Raw genomic sequence first — 14001 nt, forward strand, 5'->3', positions numbered from 1 at the left:
TCCATAGCCCGCTAACCCAGGGGTGGGAGGTTGGGGGAACAGGTGGTGGGTAATGGGGAGGGCACGTTTTGCATGGAGCACTGGGTGTTGTGCAAAAAGAATGAATACTGTTACGCTGAAAAAATAAATAAAATGGAAAAAAAAAAAAACACACACACAAAGGATGGAATTTATTGTCAGGATAAAAGCTGGCCTATTCATGCTACTTTCAGAAGCCTAAACCCTATAAATTAAAAAGAAAAACATAGAATCATTTAATTTCAATTTCAAACAATCAATGTCAATTAAACTAAACATTGACAAGAACGTGCAGTGGTTAGTAGTTTTTATTTCCTTCTTTTTTTGGCATAAGCAGTAGAGTATATGCATGAGTAAATATGAGTATCCTATACATTTTAATGTTGAAGTCATATTGCAAATTTCTGACTTCTTATTACTAAGGATACTCTTTTTCTGTCACCTCTCACTCTTGACAGATCTTGGTCTCAACGATAAATTCATTGGGGAAGTGTCTAATCTTCCAACACTTATCAATGGCACGTTTATTGAAACCTGTGAGAAAATGCACAAAGAATTGACTTTTTAACTTTATTTTAATGAAAACATATCTTGATTTGTTCTCTACTTTCCCCCTATACTCCACCTATACTCTCCTTCACTTTCCCAATAACACAGGTTGAAGGAAAGGCTATATCGCCTACCCAGTAAGAGGTCTCTTCTACGAAGGCGGAAGGACTTGCGATTGTTGCAAAGTTGGTAAATAAAGATGCCAAGGTTACTAACATCACGAATCTCCTCCACAGCAACCAGGTCTTCATGAACAACATAAGTGTGAGGCAAGTATTTGCCACTCTAAAATTTGTTTAAAAAGATTAAAACAAAAACTTCTTAAAAACACCATTTAAATCCTTACTTATAGCAGTTATAGTTGTTTTTTTAAAAATAGACATTATTTTTTAGAGTGGTTTTAGGTTACAGCATACTTTTTATTTTTTTTAAATATTTTAATGGGGAGGGCACGTTTTGCATGGAGCACTGGGTGTTGTGCAAAAAGAATGAATACTGTTACGCTGAAAAAATAAATAAAATGGAAAAAAAAATTTTATTTACTTATTTGACAGATGAGTAGGCAGAGAGGCAGGCAGAGACAGAGGAGGAAGCAGACTCCCCGCTGAGCAGAGAGCCCGATGCGGGGCTTGATCCCAGGACCCTGGGATCATGACCTGAGCTGAAGGCAGAGGCTTTAACCCACTGAGCCACCCAGGCGCCCCTAATTTTAAAATTATTTCAATAAAATGGAATGTTTTGGCTCAAATAATTATTGTTTTTAAATGAGGAAGCAAATGCTTAAATAAAAATTTGACATCCAAAATACATACTGCCAGTTTGCCGAAGAACTCCATCAGATTCTTTGGAGGCAGAATGATGGAGGTATTGAGGGGCATCAGATAGCAGTTCCCCAGCAGCAAGTCCAAGTAAGCAGTCATGCCCTGTTGGGATGGGGGAAAAGTTAACTAAGGTGTAAAGAATATCAACTCTGCCGATTCTAACTACCATTAAAACAAGCAGCTATATCCTTTTAATATCTGCTAAGGTATTTTCAATAGCAAAAGTGAAAAAGGCTTTGCTGCAAAAAGATGAACACTTATGGACAGATTTAATGCTCACTAATGAACTAAGAAAAAAATCAAAAAAAACCTATAAAAATGAGAAACTAACTTTTTCAAAGTCATGAATAACCGCTGCAGGATCACTGTCAGAGAAACTGGGGACAGGCACATCAATGATTGCAACGTTGTCATCTTCTCGAATGTCAGCCTCCTCAGTCACAGGCAAAAAGTAGGGCTCTGCTCCTGGAAGGGAATTTGCAGGGTCCTCAGAATCAAAGAAGCACATCTCTCCATGGTAGATGGTACTCTAAAAGACAAAAAGGGAGAATTAAAACCTTTTAATACTTACTATGGTGACATTTGAATCATTTGGCACATTCACATCAATTCATTGTATTGTTTGTCAAGCTTAGAATTTCTGATAACAGTTATCACCATGAAAGGAAGTTTTATAAATTGAATGGAAATTTGAAAACTTGTCCTAAATCTTCATTTCTGTGATGACACCACAGATTTCCTTAAGTTGGAACTAAATATATAGCAATTAGTAATCCAAATTACAAGAATTGTAATTATTATTACCTTGGGCATGAAGTACTTGTAAATGCAGGCCCCACCAACAGTAAGTCCTGCCAAGATGAATGAAAGGCCTAAGAGAGTAAGCATGCATCTCCCAGAGGAGCCCTCTTTTTCCTGGGTGGCAACTTGGAGCTCCTGTTTATTAAAAAGCAAAACCAAAGACAAAAACCAGATTGCGCTTTTAGACACATAGCTGCTTTGTGTACAATTTACTTTCTTGAAACACAAGACATTCTTAAAAGATGTTAAATCATCCTAGGTTAAAATATTTCACGATAATTTCTGATATTTAATAGATGTGAAAAATGCCAATTGTATTTACTTTCCTTCTGGAATTTACAAACCCAATTGCAGACATGAGGTGTTTTTTTTTTTGTTTTTTTTTTTTTTCAAAATATGCACTTTTAGAATTAGCTGAAAATCACTGTTCATTTATGCAATAAATTATATTCTTTATTCTTTGTTGATTTGGGGACTTTTACAGTGATATAATCACTAACTTTCTGGACTATAATTATGTTGCTTTACTAATTTTTGTAAATCAAATTTTGCCAACTTAAAGGTGATTAGTGTCCTTTGATTTATTAAATGATTTTCAAAAAGCTGGTTTTTATTGTTTTAGCTTAAAAATTCTGTAAGGCAGGTATACATCATTTCCCCTTATTTTAGAAATTAAAATATTGGAGGCATGCTATATTTCATAATGTTCTTAATTTTAGTGAGAATTTAACCTTTCTAATATCACCCACTGTTCTTTAGTTGTCTACTGCATGAATGAAATAATGTTTTCCAAGTTCTGGGTAAAATGCTAGGCTTTACAGTATAGCATTTATGATAACTGGGCACAAAAGGTGTGTGTGTGTGTGTAACAGTTACTGCAAAAATTCCGTTAAATCCATAATGTGTTCAGGAATTGGAACAAGAAAGATCCAAAGCCAACAAGTAACTCTGTATTCTTCCCAAGGCAATGGTCCAAGGGACACTCCAATCCCATTCTTGTATTTCACGGTGTTTTAAGCAGTATTATTACTGAAGGGTGGAATAAACAAAGTCATCAAGTGTAGTTTCTTGTAATCAATGAGTAAATCATTCAGAATAGTGTGAAAATAGAGTTGTTTTATTATTTTAGGCCATTAGCTCTTTTCCAGGACAACTACTGTAATGCTGGTGGCACCTAGTTAAGTTTCAATTAATTTAGTGAAAACAAGTGCCTATATTCTAAAGAGAGACAGTTATTTGACAAATTGTTTTTTGAAAAATAATCTTAATTAAAATTCAAAGAAATTTGGCATGCATATTTTCTTAGCTAAATGTATTTAATTTCAAACCCTCCATTAATACTCTATAAACCCTGAAGGCTTTTTCTTGTCCCAATAGCTTTTAGAAATTATAAATTATTTTTATAAAAAAAACTAACAAAAGATTAACATTACAAAGACAGAACTATAAATTATGATTGTGAATAATTGTAATCTAGAGCTAGATGCTTTGAAATTATGTTGTAGATGATTAAATTGAGGTCCAGACAGATGAAGTTACTTGCCTGTAAGACACAAAATGACTTAATTTAAAATAGTCAAAACAATTAACTTATTTTTTCTTGTTGAGATATGAGAAGAGCTATTTACACTAAGTTTCATTTATTATTAAGCAAAGTCTAAGTATTAGAGTTTCAATATAATAAAATTTCCCACCATACTAGGAATAAGGATTTTTTTTTCATTTGCATTTGCTAGAATTCAGAATGGTATGGACTCTCACTTACCATAGCTAATTTCCCTCTAAAATCTATTTTAAAGTCATTGTACACAACTTGTGATATACTATTCTGTTGTGCTAGGTTTCTGATGAGCAGATTAATACATCACAATATAATGCGTCAAGTATTATTAAATCAATGTCCTGTAGTGACCAGGTCAGGATCCTGTGGAAGCTTCTCCAGCACCTAACAAAGAAATATAATCATGGTGCAAATGCTCATTTTTATTTATTCCTCATCACACCACAGGCCTGGCAGGAATACTGTTTACATATTAACCGTGTCCAACTACAAGTCATGAAGTTTTTGGTGGTGAGAGAAAAATAAAGGGATTACTGTGTGGCTATATTTAACTACTGGCATCTAATTAGACCTCACAAAAAATGAAGCCATGTTTCACTTACAAAGTGAATAGGACAGTTACATATTTGATCTGTCATTTATTCAAACCTCAACAATGCAAGGGGGTGTTACTTTTGACTTCTCAAATGTATAATACCCAAAAGCAAGTTTTTTTGCTGGGTTAAATAGTTTTAAATTCTGTGACAAAAACTCTGTATAAGCATACACATATTTCAAATCGGTGCATAATGTTTTACTACATGGGTCTCATTTCACTAAAAGTACTTTTCAAATCTGCAGTCTGAACACAAAAGTTAAAACTTTAAAGAGAGAATAAGACAAATTAAGATAAATCTGGAAACTCTGATACTGTGTAGTAGAAGAAGAAAATTTGGTAGAAGAAGAAAATACAAATGTCCCTTTCAACATTGACATTCTACTGAGGAAAATGAGTAGTTTACAAACTTTGAAAACATGTTAGATGTTTAAAAGAAAAAGAAATTGGACTAAATAAACAGTGGCTAATATTTTGGGGGGAAACTTCCTCAGTTTCTGGCAATGCTAGAAGGTTAAATTCAAGATCAGACCCTCTTCAGATCTCTCCATGGGGGAGGTGTGTGGGGAGTATCACAAAAAGGAAGCAATAAAAGAAGAATAAAATAAACCTCAACATTTCTTTTTAGGGATGAAGAGTGTTGTCTTTAGGAATAGCCACTGTGAAAACATAACAAGGATCTTGCAGTAAGAGGGCACAGTGAACGTCCCAAACGCTAATTAAAGAGCAACTTCAATTTTGACAGCTCCTTTACTGAATTCTTAAAACTGCCTATCATCAGGGAGAAATTGAAAATATACACGGGCGAACACAGACACGTACTGACCCCAACCCATACAGTTCTGAGTCAAAGCTGTCTTTGGTCCCATACCCCACAAACATTCCAAGATCCTAGAAAGAGTTAGATTCATAGAACTTTATCCCCAACAAAAGGAAAGAAAGAAGAGTTAAATCTCTTGACCCTGTTCTCCCTGAGTGTCTGCTCCTTCCCTGTGGAGGCTGTGTGCACTCCTAGAGCTGGAGACTGAACAACGCGTCTCGTTGATCCCAGCCCCTCACATGTTCCCCAGGAGAGGATGACATCAGGTCCCAGAGGTTCTCTTCAAAGTCCCCGTAACATCGCTTGGAAATGTACCACAAGAACTGGAAACGATGGAAAGTAGTGCAGACACTGGGATGTTAAAGGGTGTGAGGTACTGCAAGTGGAAGATGATGCGACTAAATGCAACTGGGGCAACCAGTAAACCAGTTTAACAGCAGAGGGGCAGCTTTCATTTTGTCCTCTGCCACTTGCCACTTCCTCCCCGCAAACCACCCCTCCCCACCTTACGGACCCTAGCAGGCAGTTTGGGGTGAAATGAGTACTGCTACCTTGCCGGTCAAGATTTGAGCTCGGACCGTGCGGTTTACAAGGGCCTCCACGTCTTGCCGCGCCTCCTCTTTTTGCACCGCGGTGGGTGTATTGAAGGCGATTTTCACCATGGTGAATCTTTGGGCTTCCCGGTAAGGCGTGGCTCAAATCAGCGTCCCGGGTTGCAGGTTGTAAAGAGATCGCGGGAGTCCTAGCAGGACCTATTTTCTCCCTCGCGCGTCTTAGGCAGCCGCAAGCCCAGGTCTGGGGATACTTATGACGCAGTCCCAAGCTGGGGGTTGTGGGGAGAGACCGTGGGAGGGCCCAGGGAGGAGCCGAGGGAGGAGCGGGAGGGGGTTCAAATGCTGGGATGGGAGTGGAGGTTGTCAGTGAAGAAAGAGAAGGGGAGGTGGAGCCCTAGGGCAGCTGGAGCCTGAAATGCCTCACCTGCACTCCAGGCGTGCTCCCACCTACCCTCTGCATGGTCAGATAAGAACAGGACAGGAAGGAAGCCTGCTGTATTATGTCTTTCTGCCTCTGTCCAGGCCATAATAGCCCCTGCCCTGATTCTGTTTTCCCAAACCTGGGCCGGGCCCCCAAGGGGCCAGGAACTGTAACTTGGCACCAACTCAAGTTCCTCAGCTCTGCACTCACCCAGGTCCCAAAAGCACAGTCCATGACTGTTCTGTACCTTTATAATAATACTTTCCCTTTAAAGAACACTCAGAACTTTGTTTATAGTTACTTGGTTCATTCTCTCAACATCTTGTTTTCTTTCTTGGCGTTTGTTTTGTAATTTCAATTTCCCAACCTAGAGCAATACTAAATCAGAAATATATCAGTCTTGCCTCTTCAACTCCCCATTTTGCAGGTAGGACAGGATGCAACACAGAAAAAGGTGGAAAGCTCATAGTGAATCTCTGAAATAATCCAGATCCTTTCACTCTCTCGGGTCAGGGAAACCAGAGTAAGATCTCAGTCCGGACCTTGTTTCTCTTCTGCCACCAATTGTGAAATCTGCAGGGAGAAAAACAAGGGAGTGTATACCTATGCATTTAGGGGGCTGAAAGTGTGAGTGAAGAACACGAAGTTTAGCCATATGCTAACCCAACTCTAGTGGGAAAAAAAAATACTCGAAAGTTGATGTCTTGGGGCGCCTGGGTGGCTCAGTGGGTTAAAGTCTCTGCCCTCAGCTCAGATCATGATCTCAGGGTCCTGGGATCGAGCCCCGCATCAGGCTCTCTGCTCAGCGGGGAGCCTGCTTCCCCCTCTCTCTCTGCCTGCTGCTCTGCCTACTTGTGATCTCTGTCTGTCAAATAAAGAAATAAAAATCTTTAGAAAAAAAAGAAAAGTAATAGATTTAATCTATATAGACTAAATTTAGTTTTACATCTCTTACTTCATTTGATTCTATATTCATCATGGCAGAGCTTATCAACTCTGTTTGCTTATTCTAGGATCAGTAAAGCTATTTGGAGAATGTGCATGATTTTGGTGGACCAAACAGATTTGTTAATATACCCCTCCTCCTGTATTGAAGTGAGCCTCTGGAGGTCTTCTCCATGCTGTACATTACATCTCTATGACTTACTTATTTAATAACTGAAAGTTGTATCTTTTGATCTCATTTAGACATTTGCCCCAACCCTACGCCCCCACTGACCTCTGGCAACTACCCAATCTGTTCCCTGTACTATGATTATCTTTTTTTTTAAATTCTGGCATATAAGTGAGATCATACAGCATATATCTTTCTCTGTCTGACTTATTTCCCTTAGCATAATGTTTTTGAGGTCCATCCATGTCATCAAAAATAACAAGATCTTATTCTTTTTTTATGCCTGAATGATATTCTTGTGTGTGCATGTGTGTGTGTGTCTGTGTGTAAATTCTCTTTATTCATTTATTCATCAGTGGACCCTTAGGTTGTTTCCATATCTTGGCTATTATAAATGATACTGCAATGAACATGGGGGTACATATAACTTTTTGAGATATCTTCATTTTCTTCAGATAAATAGCAGGAAGTAGAATTGCTGGATCATATGGTAGCTCTGTATTAAATTTACTGAGGAACATTCATAGTATTGTCCATAGTGGTTGCACCAATTTACATTCCCACAAATAATGTACAAAAGTTACTTTTTCTCCACATCCTCACCAACACTTATTATCACTTGCATTTTTAAAATTATTTATTTATTTAATGAATGAATGAATGAATGAATTTGAAAGAGAGAGAAGGGGGATGGGGCAGAGGGAGGAGGAGAGAGAGAATATCAAGCAGACTCCTTGCTGACTGAAGAGCTTGACTTGGGCTTGATCTCAGGACCCTGAGATGATGCCCTGAAACAAAATCAAGAATTAGATGCTTTACTGATTGACCCATGTAGGTGTCCTTATATTTTTTGACAGTAGTCATTCTAACAGGTTTAAAGTGATAGCTCATTGTAGTTTTAATTTATTTCCTTGATGATCAGTGATGTTGAGCATCTTTTCTTGTACCTGTTAGGCATCTCTACATCTTCCTTGGAAAAAAATTCTATTCAGAATCTCTGCACATGTTTTGAATGTATTATATTTTTGCTATTGAATTGCATGAGTTCTTAATATATTTTGGATAATCCCTTATCAGATAATGATTTGTAAATATTTTCTCCCATTCAGTAGGTTGACTTCTCATGTTGTTGATGGTTCCCTTTGCTGTGCAGAAGCCTTATAGTTTTATATAGTCCCAGTTGTTTACTTTTGCTTTTGTTGCCATTCCTTTTGATGTCAAATCCCAAAATTCATCACCAAGATATATGTCAAGGAGTTCACTACCTGTATTTTCTTCTAGGAGTTCTATGGTTTCAGGTTCTTACATTCAAATCTTTAAAAAATTTTGAGTTAATTTTTTGTGTATAGTGTGAAATAGTGGTCCAGTTTTTGTTTTTGTTTTTGTTTTGCAGGTGACTGGCCAGTTTTCCCACCATTTTTTGAAGAGACTGTCTTTTCCCATTGTCTATCCTTGGATCTTTTATCATTAATTAATTGGCCGCATGTGTGTGAGTTTACTTCTGGGCTCTTTATTTTGCTTCACCGATCTGTATGTCTGTTTTTATGACAACACCATAAGGTTTTGATTACTATACCTTTGAAATATAGTTTAAAATCAAGAAGCGTGATGCTTCCAGCTTTGTTCTCTCTCAAGATTACTGTAGTTATTCAGGCCTTTTGTAATTCTATACAAATTTTAGCTTTGTCCTTTTTCTGTGAAAAAAAAATGCTATTGGAATTTTGAAAGTATCTACATTGAATATGTAGATTTCTTTGGGTAGTAGGGACATTTTAATAATATTAATTATTTTAATATATGAGCATGGAGCATCTTTCATTTTTTAATGTCTCCAATTTCTTTCATTGATGTCTTTTTAAAAGTTTTTTTTTTTTTTTAATTCCAGTTAGTTGACACAGCTTAATATTAGTTTCTGGTGTGCCATATAGTGATTCAGCATTTCCATACAACATCTGGTGCTCATGACAGCTAGTGCACTCCTTAAAACCTGCCACCTATTTAATCCATCCCTCCAGCCACCTCCCCTCTAGTAACCATCAGTCTATTCTTTATAGTCGAGTCTATTTCTTGGCTTGCCTCTCTCTATTTTCCCCCTTTTCACTAATTTTGTTTCTTAAATTCCAAATATGAGTGGAAACTACCAAATATTTACACAAAGAATACAAAAATACTAATTTAAAAGGATGCATGCACTCTGATGTTTATAGCAGTATTATCTACAATAGCTAAATTATGTAAACAGCACAAATGTCCATCAACTGAAGAATGGATAAAGAAGATGTGGGATGGAGATATCTATATCTATATCTATACACATATACATATATATACCATACCATATATGTGATATATATATAGATATCTATATCTATCTATCTATATATATATGTGTGTGTGTGTGTTGGAATATTACTCAGCCATTAAAAAAAGAATGAAATCTAGCCATTTGCAATGATGTAGATGGAGCTAGAAATATTAGATTAGCAAAATAAGTCAACTAGGGAAAGACAAATATCATAAATGTCTTATAATTTTCAGTGTGCGGGTTTTCTACTCCTTGGTAAAACTTATTCTTAGGTGTTTTATATTTTTAATGCAATTATAAATGGGACTATTTTCTTTTTCTTTTTTTTTTTTTTTTACAGATTTATTTATTAGGGAGAGTGAGAGAGAGAGAAAGGGCAAGTAGGGGAAGGAGCAGAGGGAGAGAGAGAGAGACAAACTGATATTAAGCACAGACCCTAAAGCAGGGCTTGATCTCAGGATGCTGAGATCATGACCTAAGCTGAAAACAAGAGTCAGATGCTTGACCAACTGAGCCATCCAGGCACCCTAGGATTATTTTCTTAATTTCTTTTGTTTTGATAGTTCATCATTAGTATATAAAAATTCAACAAATTTCTGTATATGGATTTTGTATCCTTCAACATTACTGAATTCATTTTTTTTAGTTTTGAGAGTTTTCTGGTGAAGTCTTTAGTTTTTTCTACATGTAATATCATGACATTTACAGGGGCCTCTGGATGGCTCAGTGAGTTAAGACTCTGCCTTTGGCCTAGGTCATGATCTCAGGGTCTTGGGATTGAGCCCTGTGTAGGGCTCTCTGAACCACAGGGAGCCTGCTTCCCTTCCTCTCTCTCTCTGCCCACCTCTCTGCATACTTGTGATCTCTCTGTCAAATAAATAAATAAATAAATAAAATCTTTTAAAAAAATCATGACATTTATAAATAATTACTATTTTATTTTTTCCTTTCCAATTTGGGTTCCTTTATTTCTTTTTCTCACCTAATTGCTTAGTTAGGATACTCTATAATATGTTGAATAAGGGTGGCATGCATGAACATCCTTTCAACTCTTTCTGACAAATGAAGAAATTGATATTCTGAAGGTTTTGTGAGGTAAACAAAATTGGGTGTCCTGTAACTAGAAGAAAGAAGATTCACTCTAAGATAGGCAACAAATAATACTTCCATACTTCTTTTCCAAAGGAAAAAAAATGTATAAGCACTGTTATTCTGTGAAATCCTATTAAGTTTCATTGGCAGATTACTGCAACTTTGGGACTCTTCAAAGCAGAGAAACTATTCATAAAACCTTTTAGACTTCAGCTTTAGATTTTTCTATTTTAGGTATATATAAACCACTAATTGTAATGAAACTTATTTTAATCTACCTGAAATAGTAAATGAACATTAGTACTTCCTTGTTTACAAATACAGCTACGGGGCGCCTCGGTGGCTCAGTGGGTTAAAGCCTCTGCCTTCGGCTCAGGTCATGATCCCAGGGTCCTGGGATCGAGACCCACATCAGGCTCTCTGCTCCGTGGGGAGCCTGCTTCCTCCTCTCTCTCTGCCTGCCTCTCTGCCTAGTTGTGATTTCTCTCTGTCAAATAAATAAACACACACACACACACACACACACACACACACACACACACACACAAACCAAATACAGCTACAAGAAATACAGTTTCAGGGGCACGTGAGTGGCTCAGTGGGTTAAAGCCTCTGCCTTCAGCTTAGGTCATGATCCCAGAGTCCTGGGATCGAGCCCCACATTGGGCTCTCTGCTCGGAAGCGAGCCTGCTTCCCTTCCTCTCTCTCTGCCTGCCTCTCTGCCTACTTGTGATCTCTATCTGTGAAATAAATAATAAATAAAATCTTAAAAAAAAAAAAAAGAAATACAGGTTCAGGTAGAGAACTGAGGGAATACAGCTGTGTTGGTCTTCAGAAAAATTGTCGAAATAACTTTTCAGACTTGAGTTTCCAATAATTTTAGTCATACAAAATATCTACATTAGGTTCTGTAGCAGTCCATTTTTACAAGTGGCATTTTCTCAAGAAAGAGAAAAGGGAACAGAAAATATATTTGTGGAAATAATAGCTGAAAACTTCCCCAATCTGGGGAAGGAAACAGACTACCAGATCCACAAGGCCAGAGAACTCCAAACAAAATTAAAAAAAAAGGAGGACAGGGGCACCTGGGTGGCTCAGTGGGTTAAGCCTCTGACTTCGGCTCGGGTCATGATCTCAGGGTCCTGGGATCGAGCCCCGCATTGGGCTCTCTGCTTAGCAGGGAGCCTGCTTCCTCCTCTCTCTCTGTCTGCCTGCCTCTCTGCTTACTTGTGATCTCTCTCCCTCTGTCAAATAAATAAATAAAATCTTTAAAAAAAAAAAGGAGGACAAAACCAAAACATTGTAATTAATTTGCAAACTATAGTGATGAAGAAAAAAATCTGAAAAAGAACAAGATGAAAAATGCTATCATTCAGAATAGAACAGATAAATTGTTTCCCAGATATAAGCTAAAGGAAAAAATGACCACTAGGCCAGCCCTGTATCAAATATTAAAGGGAACATTAATATTAATAGAATAATAACATAATATTATTAATATAATCACATAAATAAATTAATAATATAAAATGATATAAATTCATTAATATAATAAAAATGATAATTACATAATATAATGAATCATATATAATATAAATATATATTGAAATATATCAAAAATAAATATATATTAAATTAATATATTTTAGAAAAATGCTATCATTCAGAATGGAGGGAGGGACAAATTGCTTCCCAGACAAACATAAGCTAAAAAAGAAAATGACCACTAAGCCAGCCCTGTATCAAATATTAAAGGGAACATTAATATTATAGAATAATAGAATAATAACATAATAACATTAATATAATTATATAAATTAATCAATGATATAAAATAATATAAATTAATTAATATAATAATAAAAATGATAATTACATAATTTTAATTAATCATGTATAAATAATTGTAATAAATCATAAATATTATTTATATTATATTACATTATATATCATATATTATATATTATTAATATATATTTATTATATGTAATTAGTATATAATATATTATATATAAATATATTTATATATTATTCATTATTATATTATATATTATAAATCATATATATTATTATTTATATCTTATATTACATTATACTATATTATATTATATATGCTATATTTTAAATATAGTAAATAAATATAAAATATAATAAATAATAAATATATAGAATATACATTAATATATTATATATACTATATCACTATGTAATGTATAATATTATGTATTATAATATATATTAAATATAAATATATTGAAATATATTGAAAATAAATATATATTAAATATAATATATCATAATTTAATTATAATATATGTGATAGCTATAATTATCATAAAATATAATTATTATTGTCACATGTATTATAATACATAATATGTATTATATTATTACATATAAATTATAAATAAATCATAATAGATTACCATATATAATGTATAATATCATATATTATGTCATATATAATATATTACACCATACATAATAATAATATTGTATAATAATATATGATGTTATATATGCATTATATAAAATAAATCATATATAATATTATATAATCATATTAATTGTATATGATTGACATAATATAATATTATGTATAATATAAATATATATTAATATTTAATACATAAAATATATAAATGTATTATATAATATATAATATAGTACATATAATATATTATATATAATGTAATATTTAATAATATAATATATACTATAACATAATATAATAAGATATATACAATAAATTATATACAATAAATATATAATATATATTATATATTACAAATATAAATAAACATAAATATAAACAAATATATAATATATAGGAATATAAATATAAACAAACAGTAAAGTATAATAAATAATAGTAATCAATTAATTAATTAACATAAAATATTAAAGGGTACTCTTACAGTGGAAAGGAAAGACTGAAAGTGACAAAGACAAAAAAGGAACAAAGAAAATCTCCAGAAACAATGACAAAACAAATAATAAAATGTCACTAAATACATATCTATCAATAATTACTCTGAATGTAAGTGGACTTTAAATGCTCCGATTAAAAGACACAGGGTATCAGAAAGGAAAACAAACACACAAAAAACAAGGACCATCAATATGCTGCCTAGAAGAGACTCATTTCAGACCTAAGGACTCCTGTAAAATGAAAGTGAGGGGATGGAGAAATATTTATCATGCAAAGGGGTATCAAAAGAATGCCAGAGTAGCAGTACATATTTCAGACAAACTAGACTTCAAGCAAAAGACTGTAATAAGATATGAAGAAGGGCACTATATCATAATAAAGGGGACAATCCAACAGGATCTAACAATTGTAAATATCA

The 14001-nt window shown here is 34.4% G+C and overlaps 1 protein-coding gene across 2 annotated transcripts; it reads right to left on the bottom strand.

Annotated features, from left to right (window-relative positions):
- Positions 1-150: 150 nt before the first annotated feature.
- Positions 151-5957, bottom strand: ITM2A (integral membrane protein 2A). 2 transcript variants are annotated; one of them, XM_045995507.1, is made up of 6 exons: positions 5717-5957; positions 2193-2324; positions 1720-1917; positions 1380-1490; positions 702-852; positions 151-552 (listed from the first exon to the last, which is right to left on the bottom strand). In XM_045995507.1, the coding sequence occupies exons 1-6, from the start codon at positions 5825-5827 to the stop codon at positions 464-466; spliced, it is 792 nt and encodes a 263-aa protein (XP_045851463.1). In that variant the 5' UTR covers positions 5828-5957; the 3' UTR covers positions 151-463. The 2 variants fall into 2 exon arrangements, with proteins under 2 accessions (XP_045851463.1, XP_045851464.1); XM_045995508.1 differs by lacking the exon at positions 2193-2324.
- Between the last annotated feature and the right edge of the window lie 8044 nt (positions 5958-14001).

The sequence above is a fragment of the Meles meles genome, chromosome X (genome assembly GCF_922984935.1).
Source record: "Meles meles chromosome X, mMelMel3.1 paternal haplotype, whole genome shotgun sequence".
Classification (NCBI taxonomy): Eukaryota; Metazoa; Chordata; class Mammalia; order Carnivora; family Mustelidae; genus Meles; species Meles meles.